The sequence below is a fragment of the Sorex fumeus genome, unplaced genomic scaffold (assembly GCF_029834395.1).
Source record: "Sorex fumeus unplaced genomic scaffold, SorFum_2.1 ptg000128l, whole genome shotgun sequence".
Classification (NCBI taxonomy): Eukaryota; Metazoa; Chordata; class Mammalia; order Eulipotyphla; family Soricidae; genus Sorex; species Sorex fumeus.
This window is the reverse complement of record NW_026606185.1, coordinates 1,499,325-1,514,425: the sequence shown is the minus strand read 5'-3', so window position 1 is coordinate 1,514,425 and position 15,101 is coordinate 1,499,325. Positions and strand designations below refer to the sequence as shown.

General features: G+C 58.8%; 2 protein-coding genes across 2 annotated transcripts in view; one reads left to right on the top strand and one right to left on the bottom strand.

Annotated features, from left to right (window-relative positions):
- Nucleotides 1–8,063, bottom strand: part of TMEM104 (transmembrane protein 104) — a 34,290-nt gene extending 26,227 nt beyond the window's left edge. The window contains exons 1-2 of the mRNA XM_056138426.1: nt 7,985–8,063; nt 765–886 (exon numbers count right to left, since the gene is read on the bottom strand). Of these exons, the coding sequence (XP_055994401.1) occupies nt 765–886; nt 7,985–8,029 (167 nt within the window). The 5' untranslated portion in view covers nt 8,030–8,063. The remainder of the gene's footprint in view (nt 1–764; nt 887–7,984) is intronic.
- Nucleotides 8,064–9,351: 1,288 nt separating this feature from the next.
- NAT9 (N-acetyltransferase 9 (putative)) lies at nt 9,352–13,820 on the top strand. The gene is made up of 6 exons (XM_056138430.1): nt 9,352–9,494; nt 12,130–12,239; nt 12,609–12,752; nt 13,271–13,330; nt 13,488–13,582; nt 13,660–13,820. The coding sequence occupies exons 1-6, from the start codon at nt 9,418–9,420 to the stop codon at nt 13,792–13,794; spliced, it is 621 nt and encodes a 206-aa protein (XP_055994405.1). The 5' UTR covers nt 9,352–9,417; the 3' UTR covers nt 13,795–13,820.
- Nucleotides 13,821–15,101: the final 1,281 nt, after the last annotated feature.

Genomic DNA, 15,101 nt, shown 5'->3' with positions numbered 1-15,101 from the left:
AGCCAGAGTGACAGAACAGGGGGGAAGGCATTTGCCTTGCACACGGCTGACCTAGGTTTGATCCCTGGCACCCTGTAGGGTCCCCGAGCCCTGCCAGGAATGATACCTGAGCACTGCCCGGACTGGCCCCCAAACCAAACCAACAGAACCATGGCGCTGCCTCCCCCGTCCCCAGAGTCCTCACTGCCCCGCGGTATACTCTCTCACCCAGCTCTGCCCTGGGGGCAGCCCAGCACCCACAAACAGCGCCAGGGGTGCCTGCCCGGGGGAGTCTCCTGGAGGTGTCTCCCGGGCCCCCATCCACCTCTTCTGCCAGTCCGTGGGTTTATATCGGCTGTGGGGGTTGGCCATGTCCATCCGCTTCCTTGCCGGGTGCTTGGCAGCCCTACAGGTGGTACAGGGGTCCCAGGACCTGTCCTAGGAAGAAGCATCTGCACCCAAACCCACTTCTCCTGCTGCTTCAACGCGGCTGTCCTCTCCTGCCAGCTGTGCCCCCTCAGAGACCACCTGGGGTGTGCTGATGCTGACAGCACCCCCACAGCCTCAGGGGAAATACTCCAGACCATTCCATGTCATTTGTCTTGAGTTTGGAACAGACCAGGCGCTGTAACCACTTCATTCCCATGACTCTGGAGACTCCATGGCCCCTGTGCTCTCCCCGGGACAGCCCACGAGGACCCCCCATCATTCCCGCAAGCGCACACAGAGGGTCGGGCCTTTTGGCAGGTGCCCCCAGACCCCCATGCCGGGGCCCCACTTCTCACCTCATGAAGCTGAGGAAGACCAGCATGACCAGGCTGACCAGCCAGCCTGCCGTGGCGAAGGCCTTGGGCATGGTGAGTGCGCCGGTGCCCACGATGAGGTTGAACATGTACACCAGCCCCACCTAGGGCAGAGAGGACAGTTGAGCCCCGAGGGGTCCCCCTCCTCTGCCCCCTCCCTTCTCTTTGTGTCTCTGATGGGTCAGCACAGGGCGGGAGAGGTCAGCTGAGGACAAAGCACGGTTCTGGGGTGCCCAGTACATGGACGAGGCACAGGGCTGACCTCAGGAAGTGTCCACTGGTCCTGGGACCCCGAGCATGAGACGCCATCCGCTCTTGGCACCCCAAGGCTTCCCTTTCCCGGCTCTTCCCCCACTTGCCTGTTCCCCCTTTCCACATAACTTCCAGGGAGGTTTCTGGGGGTGGACCACACGTGGCTGTGATCAGGATTTACTCCTGGCTCTGTGCTCAGGGGCCGATGCTAAGTGACTCCCAAGCGTGCTCTCCCTTTCCAACCCCAGGTGAAATTCTTCTTAGAAACACCCAGAATGGTGCAATAGTGCAGTGGGAAAGTGCTTGCATGCCACTGGCATGCGGCCGGCCTGGATTCAGTCCCATCCCCAGCCCCGCAGAGGGTCCTCGCATCCCGGCCAGGAGTGATCCCTGAGCACAGAGCCAGGAGTACTGTGGGGCTGAGCTCAAAAGAAAATCAAAGAAACACAAGATGTGGCCACAGACTCTCGTGTGTGTGTGTGTGTGTGTGTGTGTGTGTGTGTGTGAGCACATGTGTGTGGTGGTAGTGGTGGTGGTGGTGTGAGTGTGGTGGTGGTGCTATGTGTGCGTGGTGTGTATGTGTGTGTGTGTGGTGGAGTATGTGTGGTGGTGGTGTGTGTGTGATCTGTGTGTGTAGTGTTTTGATCTGTGTGTGTAGTGTGTGTGGTCTATATGTGTGGTGATGGTGTATGTGTGTAGTATTTGTATGTGATAGTGGTATATGTGTGATATGTGTGTGGTGGTGGTGTATGTGTGTGGTGTGTGCATGTGTGTGGTGTGTGGTTTGTGGATATGTGTATGGTGGTGGTGGTGTGTGTGGTGTGTGTAGGGTTGTGTGTGGTGTGTGTGGTGTGCATGTGGTATGTGTGTGTGATGTGTGTGTGGTGTGTGTGTGTGTGGCGATAGTGATGGTGTGTATGATGTGTGGATGTGTTGGTTTGTGTGTTTGTGTGTGGCGGTGGTGTGTGTGTGGTGTGTGTATATGGTGATGTGTGTGATGTGTGCGTGGTGTGCGTGGTGTGTGTATATAGTGATGTGTGTGTGGTGTGTGATGTGTGTGTATGGCGGTGGTGGTGGTGTGTGTGTGGTGTGTGTATATGGTGATGTGTGTGGTGTGTGATGTGTGTGGTGTGTGTGTGTGGTGGCGGTGGTGGTATGTGTGTGTTGTGTGTGGCAGTGGTGGTGGTGTGTGTGGTGTGTGTATGTGTTGGTATGTGTGTGTGGTGCATGTGTGGGGCGGTGGTGGTGTGTGTACGTTGTATATGTGTGTGTGTGGTGGTGGTGGTGTGTGTGTGGTGTGTATATATGGTGATGTGTGTGTGGTGTGTGTGTGATGTATGGGTGGTGGTGGTGGTGGTGTGTGTGTGTGGTGTGTGTATATGGTGATGTGTGTGGTGTGTGATGTGTGTGTGTGTGGCAGTGGTGGTGGTGTGTGTGGTGTGTGTATGTGTTGGTATGTGTGTGTGGTGCGTGTGTGGGGCGGTGGTGGTGTGTGTATGTTGTATATGTGTGTGTGTGGTGGTGGTGGTGTGTGTGTGTGTGATGTGTATATATGGTGATGTGTGTGTGGTGTGTGTGTGATGTATGGGTGGTGGCGGCGGTGTGTGTGTGGTGTGTGTGTGTGGTGTGTGTATGTGGTGTGTGTGTGGTGTGTGTGTGGTGGTAGTGTGCATGTGGCCCACATTCAGCTGAGCTCTGGGCTTGCTCCCAGCTCCATGCTCCAGGATGAGTTGCAGGCCTGGGGGTCTCTGCATGGCAGCGTCTGAGCGATCTGGCCCCAGACTCTTTTTCAAGCAGTCGGGGAGCATAAGGCCCCACTTTGGGGCACATGTTTGGGGGAGAGGGTTGGGAAGGGTTAGTGAGAACAGGTGTGAAGGGGTTCACTGGGGGGGAGCCCTGCTCCCACACCCGCCCAACCTCGTCCCCACTGCATTCATTGTGGGGCGCCTGAGTGCTGCCCTGATGCATCTCGGTTTTCGCCAGTGCATTGATCTGCTCCCAGCTACCAAATCACTCAAGCCAACTCCCTTTCTCAGCGTTTCTCAGGGTGCCTGGCCCAAAGACTTGACCTGAATCCTCAACAGAGCTGGCGGGACGGCTCAGGGTCACCTAGCCAGAGGAGAGGAACAGGCTTTGTTCCCCGTCATCAGTCTCGATTTGATCCTGAAGGAGCCAGATGACTCTGCTTCTGGGGGAGGCGGGGGTGCTTTGGGCCACACTCATCGGTGCTCAGTGCTTACTCCTAGCTCAGTGTTGAGAGCTCACTCCTGGCTCTGTGCTCAGGGTTCACTCCTGGCTCTGCGCTCAATGCTTACTCCTGGCCAGTGCTCAGAGCTCACTCCTGGCTCTGTGCTCAGGGCTGACTTCTGGCTCTGTGCTCAGGGCTCACTCCTGGCTCTGCGCTCAGGGATTCCTCCTGGCTCTGTGCTCAGGGATCACTCCTATCTTTGTGCTCAATGTTCACTCCTGGCTCTGTGCTCGGCGATCACTCCTGGCTCTGCACTCAGGGATTCCTCCTGGCTCTGTGCTCAGGGATAACTCCTGGCTCTGCTCAGGGCTCACTCCTGCAAGCTCAGAGGACTCTATAGGGCGGGGATCAAACCTGCAAGACCAGAGCTTCCTCCAGGCTCTGTGTTCAGGAATGACTCCTGGCAGGGTCCAGGGGACCCTAAGGGATGCCAGGGATGGAACCCAGGTTGGCCGTGTGCAAGGCACGCACCCTCCCTGTCGTCCTGTCGCTTGGGCCCCAGCTACTCCCTGGTGAGAAGCCTCCAGGGACTGGGAGTTAGCACTGCCCGATCCTGTTCTTCCAGCCTGGACCAGTGGGCAGACAGAGAGGGACATGCCTAAAGGCTGGACTCCCGGATAAGATCAGAGGCCCGGGGCCTGGCCCCAGAGGAGGAGCGGGACAATCTCCTCTGCTCAGGCGCCCATTGGCAGGTCTTGTCCTGCTCATCCTCAGCAAGCATCAAGAACGGTGGCCAGTGCCCAGAGGTGGGCAGCCACGGGCGGAGAGAGATGGCGAGCAAGCCAAGCCGGAGGGCAGAGCTCATGCTGCAGCAAGGTCAGAAGAAAGAACCTGAAATGAGGGGGAGGGGAGGGGGGGGGAGAAAGGCCTCAGGGGGCAGCAGAGGAGCTGAGGCCACAGAGCTGAGGCCGTCAGTGGTTTGGCAGCAGCTCCCAGATGGACAACAGGCCCCAAGCAAAGGTCACTAAGGGAAGCACTGGCCCCCAGGGAGAGGCCCTCAGGGGTCACAGCGATACTACAGCGGGGAGGGCGCTTGCCTTGCACGCAGCCGACCCAGGTTCGTGGCCGACCCTGGTTCGATTTCCAGCATCCCATAGGAAACCAACTCCCCCCACCCCGCCCCAATCTGAGCACTTCCGGGAGTGATTCCTGAGCACACAGCCAGGAGTAACCTCTGCCTCACCAGGTGTGGCCCCAAAACCAAAAATAAAGAAAAGGAAGCAGTCCTCAGGAGGAATCCTATCTCATTTTGTTTGTTTTGTTTTGTTGGGTCATGCCTGGCAGTGCTCCGGAACAACAGCAGACGGGAAGAATGGAACCTGGACCCTGGGTCCGAGGCAAAAGCCTTCACCTGGGTCCTATCTCTCTGGTCCCGTCATTAAAAACAAAACAAAAGCCTACAAAACAAGGCTGAAGCAATAGCACAGCGGGGAGGGCCCTTCTAGCTCGTGGCTCACCCAGATTCTATCCCCGGCATCCCATATAGTCCCCTGAGCACCACTTAGGAGTGATTCCTGAGCGCAGAGCCAGGAGGAAACCCTGAGCATCACTGGGTGTGGCCCCCCAAACAAACAAAACATTAATTAACTAAAAAGTGAAAAACTGTCTTGGCTATGTGCCAAGATGCCCACACTAGAAGTTAAGAGAACGCAGAGGCCCAAGAAAGGGCTTATTCTTGGCCGGGGTTTGCGGGGAGACAAAAGCAGCCACAGGCGTTTGTAAATTCTGGGCTGACAGAGGAAGGCCGAGGGCGGGGAGAGCAGGGCTGCTCGGGCGGGGGGAGAGCGCCCTTGTGGGGTGCTGCTGTGTGCACTGCGGGATGTTTAGCACACCCCGAGTCTCTGCATCCAGGATCTGGTACACCCCTGTCGTGATGATTAAAAATGTTGGGGTCTGGGTGGCCCGAGAGAGAAGCACGGGGCCAAGGTGCTTGCACAGGCAACCTGAATTCAACCCCGGGCACTACATATGGTCCCCGGAGTCGCAGCAGGAGTGATCCCTGAGCACCCCAAAACAAAAAAATAATCCCAAAAAGGGGGTTGGGGTAATAGTCCAGTGGGTAAGGTATTCACCTTGCAGTTGGCTGGGCCAAGTTTGATCTCTGGCAACCCACAGGGTTCCCTGAGCACAGAGTCAGGAGTCAGCTCAAATAAAAAAGAACAAACAAACACAAATGAGACAGCACAGTGGACAGGGCACTTGCCTGCCCCACCAGGAGTGATCCCTGAGCACACAGCCAGGAGTCAGTCCTAAAACCATGAGCACTGCTGGGTGTGGCCCAAAAATAACAAAACAAAAATATGGGGGGGGCGGGGAGGGAATGTCCCTGGGGGCCTGAGGAGGGTTCAGTGGCTCAGAGCACCTGCCTGTCAAGTGTGAGGCCACGAGTTGGATCCCTGGTGCCGCCCTCGTGCGCCCCAGCAGTGTATGCGGGCACGGGGGTACAGCCAGGTATGGCGAGTACCACGGCCCAGAGGGCTGCCCATGGCCGGCCCGGAATGACCAGCAGAGTGAGCACAACCAAGCGAGTGAGACGATGGTGAGTGCCACGGCCAGGGGTGCAAGTCCCACAGCTCCGCTACAGCAACATCAAAGAGGAAGAGAAAATCCCCACACTTGATGGCCAGGCGGCCCCCGTGAAATAAACACCCTCCCGGAGAAACTGCCAAGAACCTCTGAGGGCCGGAGAGATAGCACTGGGGAGGCACTGTCTGGTGTGCAGCCGACCCTGGTTCCAGCCCTGGCACCGCATAGTCCCCCGAGCATCACCGGGCGGGCCCCCGAACCCAAGGGGCAGAGAACACGCTGCACATCACCACTCGCCCCAGAGGGGGTCCGGGCAGCTGGAGTAGAAGGGGCTAGTAGTGACATCTGGTCCTGCAGAGCACGGTCAGGGGTCAGGTCGGGGCCAAGGCCAGCATGCTGAAGGCAGGAAGCAAAGGGGAGTGGGCTGGCTACGGCAGAGTGGGCAGCAGGAGGAAGAGGAAGGAGACTAGTTTTTCTGCGGTTCTGAGGCAGTTGAGCCCAGACGGTCTCTTGGGAAATGGGGGAGGGGGTCTCCTGTGGCCACAGCATCCTGCCCCTGTTCAGGGCTACCCGACAAGGCCTCCCTCAGGGCAGGGGTGTCTTCGCGGCTCCCTTGCCAGCTGCCAAAGGAGCCAGGGAGAGGCGGAAACACAGCTAAAGCGAAGTGAAAGGAACGTTCTTTCTTCGAAGAACGCACAGCGACAGCCTTCGTGGAAGAGAGAGCTTACCGTGAGCCTTGGGGAACTGGGGCGGGGACAGAGCTGTTCTGAGGTCACCTGGGGGGATGCACAGGCTCTCCGCAAATATAATAAAGCAAGACAAGGGGCTGGAGCGAGAGTACAACCGGGGAGGGCATTTGCCTTGCACCTGGATGATCCAGGTTTGATCCCCGGCATCCCATGTTGTCTCCCAAGCACCCATATGGTTTCCTGAGCACCACCAGGAGTGATTTCTGCATGGAGAGCCAGGAGTAACCCCTGAGCATTGTTGGGTGTGCCCCCCACCAAAAAAAAAAGAAAAAAAGCAAGACAAAGCCTGACCCCCAGGACAGGAACCACAGTGACTGTTCCCGGTCAACAGAGGCGGCTAAGCCCCGTGAGACTGTTCCACAGCCCAGACAGACATGGCTTGCTTAGCTCCAGGGCACAGAACAGATACCCCCTTACAAGACACTGGAGTGAAGGACCCCTGTGAGCGCTACATGGGAACAGTCAGGACCCCCGGAAGCTTGTTGCTGAGGAAGACTCTTTCCAGTCATTCTGCTGCTCTCAATCCACTCCCAGTCCCCAGCGCTAAAGTCTGCGACTGACAGGTACAGGACAGAGACCCTGGCCAGGCAGTAAGAGCAGATCAGCGCGGCTGTGACGGGGCCATGAGTGTTAGAGAAGATAAACTGAGTGTGTGTGGGGGGGGCAGGTGTTGGGCAAGGCAAGAGAGTCTTAAACCAGTCACTGTAATGACAGGTTCCACTGGGCTGCACTGGGAACTCTTGCTTTCTACCGCTGTTTGCATCTGCCAAGACTATAAAAATTGTGTAACTTCAAGTTCGGCGGAAAAACCACCAAGGAGGTTTCAAAGTGCTGAGGCGGCCAGGCTGTCGCTCAGCTGCCAATCACTGTCCGGGGGAAGGCAGTCCTGGAACAGACTGGGCAAACGGCAAGTCCAGCCCCAATCAAGTGGCCACTGCAGGCTTCAGGGGCCAGGCTGGGTGGGGGGAGGAGGAAGTGGGGTTTGGGGTCACCCAGCATGTCCCTGTATCAGAGGCAGCATCTCCAAGGCAGGAACTGATAGGGACAGAACTAGGTTTTTGTTTGTTTTGGGGGCCACACCCAGCTGTCTCAGGGCTTACTCCTAGCTCTGAGCTCAGGGTTCACACCTGGCAGTGCTCAGGGGCCCGTAGGGGGTTTCGGGGATCAAACTCCTCTGGCCCCCAGCACTAGCAGCTTCCAAGAGTCCAAAGGAAAGACTGGGAAGAGGACAGCGGGTAAGGAGCTTGTCTTTGCATGTGGCTGATCAGGGTTCGATCCCTGACACCACAGAGGATTCACTGATTCCTCCTCTCCAGGAGTGATCTCTGAGCACTGAGCCAGGAGTTCAGCCAAGCACTCCACGGGGATGCCCCCCCCACCCCCCACTGTAAGTAAGTAAATGTGCAAAGAAAAAGAAAATAACTCACGTAGGGAGAATAGAGCTCCCCGGTGTGGGTGATGTCGCCAGCCATGGTCCTCCTGCGTGGCGTCCGCTCTCAGTGCTGGGGCGGTGGCCGGGGCTCCTTAAGGGGCAAGCACGGACTTCACTTTCACATGGACCCAGGACGGGGCGGCCGGCAAGGGTCCCGCCTCCAGTCGCTGTATCGCTGACACAGGCTCCAAAGCGGTCACAAGACTGTCCGGCCAAGGGAGCCGGTCGGCCGGCGGAGCATGCACAATCCAGGCCGCTCGGCCGTACCCGAGCCAGGGAGCAAGGGAGCTCGGAAGACCCCAGTCCCCTCTACCCCTTTGCACTTTTGGGGGGGGGCTCCCCTTTTATCTCCACGAATAGCCGGCTCGCTAGCATCCGTGCCTCCTCTGCCTCGGGTGAGGGGCGAGGTGGTGCCCCACTCCCCCCACCCCTTTATCCCAGAGCTGCGCTCCTGCAAGGGGGGGGGGGCCCAGCCCGGCTCCCCTCCTGCCTCGGGGCTCCACCACCCTCCTCTCACAGCTCCCCGCTCTCGCCAATTCTTCCTCCCTGACGTAGCTCCGAGTCTCGCGCCGCCCCCGATGGTTCCACCCCCCATCTGGCTCCCCGCCTGCACCCCGACACCTGCAGCACGCCTCGCTCCGGGCCACCGTGGCCGCCGCCGTCACCGCCGCCGCCTGCCACCCCCGGGCTGCTCCCGGCGCCAGCTGTCCCGCACCGGTGCGCGCAGCACGCATGCGCGCGGCCCGGAGCTCGCCTTCGTCCGCGCGCGCCGATTGGACGCTCCGCGAGGGCGGGACCGGAATGGGCCCTGGCGGCTGCCGTCTGCGTGGCGGAAGTAGGCGGGGCGCGCGCTCTTAGCGCCTGCGCGGGGAGCCGGCTGCTGGGGACGCCGGGCTGGACGCTGCAGGTCCCTCGCTTTCTTCCGTGGCGGGACAGTAGCCAGCGGGAGTGGGCGTGGATCTGGCCTTGAGGGGACAGTAGTCACCACCCGGGGACTTAAGCCCTTCTTCCCTGAAGAAGGTAGCCTGGACTGTCGGCCTTGGGGGTGGGAGAGAGACAGGAGCTGAGGTCAGTCGCCGAGAAGGGGGAGGAACGTGGGACGGAGTCCCCTGTTCCTGGGTTTCGGTGCTCGGGGCTGAGGGACCTTCTGGGACGGACCTTCTTGAACGGCTTGAACGGCAGCCCAGGGCTGGCCCCGTGCGCTGCGGGCCGGATTGTTGGAGGACCTTCAGCCAGCTCGGTTCACCTGCTTGCAAGGGCTTCCGAGTCCGTGCGCCCTGCCGCCTTTGGAGAGAAAGGATGGAGGCGTCTCCAACTCCTTAGCTCCAGACAGTTAGAGGCAGAGGAATCGAGCTCTCCGAATCCCACATCTAGTGGAATAAACTCGGGGTCCTGAAGTCTCCACTCTCCGCACCACCGACTGCTACCATGAGGATAAATCAAAACATCTTGCTGCTGGGAAAGAAAGTGGTCCTGGTCCCCTACACCTCCAAGCATGTACCCAGGTAATTGGCTAGTCCCTCCCCCGCACCCTTGGGCTTGCAGGCCAGTGTTGGGGAAAGGATGAAGGACAAGAGGAAGGAAACTTGCTTCACTAGAGGGAGTCTCCCGTCCCGTCCCCGGCCTCCATTCACCCTCTCAGCTTCCTTGGCAGCCTTTCCTTCAGTTTTTTGTTTGTTCTTGTCTAGGGTCTGGCTCACTGCTCAAGGTGACACCTGGCAACACTCTGGGGACCGTGTGATGTGATGCCCGAAATGGATTAGCATCTGCTCATCCTTCTTTTTTTTTAAATGTAGGAGTACTGCTATTTATTCAGCCACCGATTAGCTGATTGAATTGTGCATGAACTCCAATTTTATTTATTGAATCACCATGAGAGCAGTTACAAAGCTTTCGGGTCTAAGTCTCGGTCTTACAATGAAACACCCGTACCTTCACTAGTGCCCATTCTCCACTCCCAACAACCCCAGTATACCCCCATCCCACACCCTCCCCCTACCTGTAGGGCAGATGATTTCCACATTACTCTCTCTCTACTTTGATCACATTCAATATTTTGACACCAGACCCACCATTATTATTAGAGATTTTACCCCAACACTCAGATCTGCTGAAAAGGCAACAGTAGACTATTTGTTTTCTGTTGCTGGTTATGAATAACATATGATGTCGTGTGGCTGCAGTAGTGGCTGCGCGATTTTGAAATTCCGAAATTTTAACACTTACATCTGGAGGGATTTCTGCCAAAACCAGGTGGAATCAGGCGGAATGACAACACCCGTTCCCCCTGGGGTGGCCCGGCAACAGTAACCTACTGTGGGGTCTAGACGCATTTCTGCCAAAAACCGCTGGGTTTCGAGATTTGTTTCTGAGTCTCTGGGATCATGGCCATTAAGCAGCTTGATCAGGAGCCAGAGAGGCCGTTTGTGGGCGATGACTTGGGCCCTTTGGGACGGGGAGGACAGGACCGGCTTCACCCCTGTCCCGTGAGGCCCTGCGTGTCTTGTCACCGTGGGCCCAAACTTAACTGTCCAGTGGCCTCTGGAGGGTGGCAGCCACCGGGTCGCCAGGAGAAAACAGGCCAAGGCACGAAACCTATTCCCACCTGGGTTGGCCCAGCACCGATAACCTACTGCAGGGACCGGACGCATTTCTGCCAAAAGCCACCGGATTTAGAGATTTGTTTCTGAGTCTGGGATCATGGCCATTAAGCAGTTCAATTAGGAACAAGAGAGGCCATGCCTCCAATTATATAGCTGAGCTGGAGGTGGTTTGTGGGGGTGTTTCCCACATACCTAACTTTTGACTGTTTACTTTCTTGGTAAACTTTGCCCCAAGTTTTTGGGGTCTGGCCAAAGGCACAGCAGCAATTTTGGGGTATCTGGAAGTCTGAAGGCGCCATCAGGCTGCTGATGCACTCGCCTCACGGGTACAGATTGACCTGCTGGCGGCACTCCTTTGTCCTTGTTTTTTTGGGTGGGGGGTGTCACACCCGGTGGTGCTCAGGGCTTACCCCTGGCTCTGCACTCAGGAATCACTCCTGGCCATGCTCAGGGGACCATATGGGATGCTGAGGATCGAACCCGGATTGGCTGCGTGCAAAGCAAATGCCCACCTCGCTGTACTGTCACTCTGGATCCCGCTCAGACTTCTGTGCCCTCTCTCCACCCTCCCTGTAGTAAGTTACTTTATGTAAAGCAAGTGTGTGTTAGAAGAAAGAAACCGGGGACCCTGAGAGATAGCTCCTAGTTGGAGTGCGTGCTCTGCCCGGGGCCCCAGCTTCCATTTTCCACATGATCTGTGCTCTGTACCCCCCAGCGCTGCACAGCCCCCCAAGCACTGACCTGGGAGTAGCCCCTGCCCACTGCTGCATGGGGCTTCGGAACTAAAGCAAAAAAAAAAAAATGGTGTTGTTTGATCACGAGTAAGAGCCCTCTTCCTGGATGCCGGTGCTTAGTACAGTGGAAAGGGCATTTGCCTTGACTGCGGCCAACCCGGGTTCAATCCCTAGCTTCCCATAGGGTCTCCCCAGCATTGCCAGGAGTAATTCCAATTCCTGAGTGCAGAGCCAAAAGTAACCCCTGAGCATCACTGGGTGTGATCCAAAAAGCAAAATAAAACAAAACCAAAAAAGACCCCCCCCTCCCTGGTGCCCACGAACACACTCCGTGCTTGCACTCTGCCCTCTGCCCTTTAGCCTGTGGGCAAGCTCAGAGCTGATGGATCATTCTGAAGGCGACTGTCTGGAAGGGGGCCAGAGCCGAGTCCCAGATGGGGTCAGTGGGGACAGTGGGCACAGATTAGTCTCTACCTGTGCTTTCGCTCTATGGGGGTCTCTGGTGCCCCTGTGGCCTTTGTGAAGAGTGCCCACTTGCTGCTGAGTCAGCTGAGTGTGACCTCCCAGGAACCTGAGGCTCCTCCCTCTGTCACTGACCCCAGCAGGAATCCGGACAGACCCCGGGGCACAGGAGCTGACGCCATTGGCTGTTGTGGCCTAGGGCCAGCTTGCCTTGGGGCCTCAGTCCCTCCCCAAAAGCTGGTGCTAGTGACCTTCCTGCCACCCACGCCTTCATCTCTCAAAGGATTCACGGCTGGGCCTCTGATGCCTCCTGTCTGCTGCTGCCCCGCTCTGGCCCCCAGGTACCACGAGTGGATGAAGTCGGAGGAGCTGCAGCGCCTGACCGCGTCAGAGCCGCTGAGCCTTGAGCAGGAGTACGCGATGCAGCGCAGCTGGCGGGACGATGCAGACAGTGAGGCCCTCCCCAGCCCCACCGCCCTGCCTCACCCCGCAGGGCCCCCAGCTGGTGCTGCAGGCCGGGAAAGACCCAAAGTCTCATTTTGAACATGGAAGCTGGGGCTGGTGGTGGATGCCCCCCCTCCAGGGCCCCAGGGGGAGGGAATCAGAGCAAGTAGAGACTTTCAGGGCGTACAGCCCTGTGCCTCCGTCCCTGGCCACAGCCGAGTGGTTATTGCCCCCAGAATGCAGTTTGGAGCCCTTTGTGCCCACACAAAGCAGAGGAGAGTCCCCTGTGCCCCTTTCCTAGCCACCGGGGGTCTGTGAGTCTCAGGCCGGGTGGAAGACGGTTGTCACGTCCCCTCCCTTCTGTCACCCTCCTCAGAGTGCACGTTCATTGTGCTGGATGCAGAGATGTGGCAGGCCCAGCCGCGGCCCCCGGAAGAGAAGTGCATGATAGGAGACGTCAATCTCTTCCTCACCGACCCGGGGGACCCGGCCTTGGGGGAGATCGAGGTCATGATTGCGGGTGCGTGGATGCTCTGTGGCCGCACCCCCCCACCCCCCTTAGCCTGCTGGGTCACTAATGCTCAGGGCTGAACTTAACCTTGGTCTTCAGACTCATCTGCGCTCTCTGGTGGGCTGGGAACTCCCAAATAACGGAACATCCCTGACCCTCCCACCCCCAGGTCCTCTCCATGCTCTAGACCTTTGCAGAGGGGCCACAGTGCTCCAGCCTCCTGCTGAGGCTTTTGTTTTTGTTCTGGGTTCCCTTTACCCAGGGGTCACTCCAGGGGCTGTTCAGGGGAGCTTGGGGTGCGGGGTTCCTGCCTGTGAAGCCTGCGCTCAGTCCCAGGAGGGGAGCAGCTTGACCAATGGGGTCGGGGTATTCCCCAGCCCCCAGATCTCAGTGGGGGCAGGAGGCAGACCTTGGCTGCTCCGAGCTCATCCACAGAGTAGCAGCACCCTCCTGAGGGCTGAGGGCTGGTGGGTGCCCGGGAGCCCTTGGCACGTGCCAGTGCCATTGTGCTCGCCCATCTCTTCTAGAGGCCGCCTGCAGGGGTCGGGGCTGTGGCACCGAGGCGGTGCTCATGATGCTGTCTTATGGTAAGAGTCCGGTCCCCGTTCCCGCCCCATCCAGTTCCATTCCTCGCCCCATTGGCCGTGTCCCTGAGGTCCCGGTGCTGGGACCGGCTTCTTAGTCCGAGGTGGGGAGTCAGTCAGGTGCTGCCCCTTCATCCCTCTCTCCTCTCTGTTCCGGGAGGAGCGACCAAGCTCGGCCTGACCACGTTTGAAGCCAAAATTGGGCAAGAAAACGAAGCCAGTATCCGGCTGTTCCGAAAACTTCACTTCGAGCAGGTGGGGGCGTGGCGGGGGCTTGGCCCGGCCTCGCTCCGTGACTTGAGCCCATTCCTCCTCCCCCACTGCTCCCGCAGGTGGCCGAGAGCAGCGTGTTCCAGGAGGTGACGCTGCGACTGCGGATGAGCCCGCCTGAGCAACAGTGGCTGCAGGAACAGACCTGCCACGTGCAGGAGCAGCCCTACCGCGAGGGGGCACTAGAGCCCCGCTGACCGCGGCCCTGGACCAACCACCCGCGGGGCCGGGCGTGTCGGGCGTCCACTGCGGGGACTCCGAGGAGCCACCCCAGGCTGGGACTCGCTTTGTGGGGGCGGAGAGGGGAGACCCGTGGTAGGCCGGGCTCCGGCGGGTGCTCTGCGTGTGTCATCCTGGGAAGGAGTGGATGTGCTAGCACGCTTAAGTCCTGGACCTCCCTTCACCCCTGGGGGCTCAGAGCGCTCCTGGGGGCGCCGTGGGGGAGTAAAGCACGTGCATCTCCCCCATCCGTGTTTTCTCTTGGCGTGTCCCCCTCCTCCATGGAAGAAGCGCGGTCCCTTGGGGTGGGAGGGCAGTGTGGCCCTGGGTTTGAAAACGGATGAACCTCGCCCTTCCCTTTCTCCTGGGAGCTAGTTTGGGAGAGCTGAGTTCGTTTTGGAACCAGCTGGAGAGCGCCCCTCAGCCCGTGAAACTTAGTGTTCCACCTGCCCAATGGCCAGGACCACTCTGGAAAGTGCCCCTCCCCCGACCCTGGAGGGGAGAGAACGCCCCCTCCAGCTCTGGCGCTGCAACGCCGGCTGTGCCCACTAGGGGGCGCTGGAGGCGCAGGCTCGGGTGGCCGGGCGGATTCTCTTCTTGGTCCAAGGCAAGGGGAGACAGGCTTTGACTCCTAAGGATTCCGTGGGAATCTGGGTGCTGTCAAGACACCCTTACGGGAGAACTTGAGGCCTCTGGGGTGTACTGATGGGGGACACGCGGTCCCGCACCTGGTGCCTGTTCTCAGGAGACCAGCTTGAGCGCTGGGACCATGCCCCTCCTCAGCTAAGGTGCAGTCACCTGCCTGGTTTCCCCCTGGCGGTTCCTCATCCCACTTTCCACATGCTCAGGCCTGTTCCGTGCCGGGAGGGAGGGTTGAGACAGGCGGCACCTTGGATCATAAGGGTTAGAGCCTTGTCACTTGCTTTTTAACTTTTTTTGCCAACACCTGGCTATGCTTAGGGTTCACAAGAGGTTCAGGAGACCATATGGAATAACAAGGAGCAAACCCAGGTCAGCCGCACGCAAGGCAAACATCCCCCAGTGCTTCCTGACTTCCTCCTGGATGCTCAGGCTCAGGAACCTGCTTCCCAGGGGTCCGGTTGGGGGAAGAAAAGAGCCTGGGGCCTCTTCCCGGCAAGCCTCCAATGTAGCTTCAGGGAGGGGACTAAGGTCTCTGGTGGAGGAAGAGCCTAGCCGGCACCCCACCCCCCCAAATCTTGCCCCAACAACACCCCCCAGCTGAGCCCAAGGCAGCCAGGTCTTCCCAGAAGTTCCCTCCAATCTC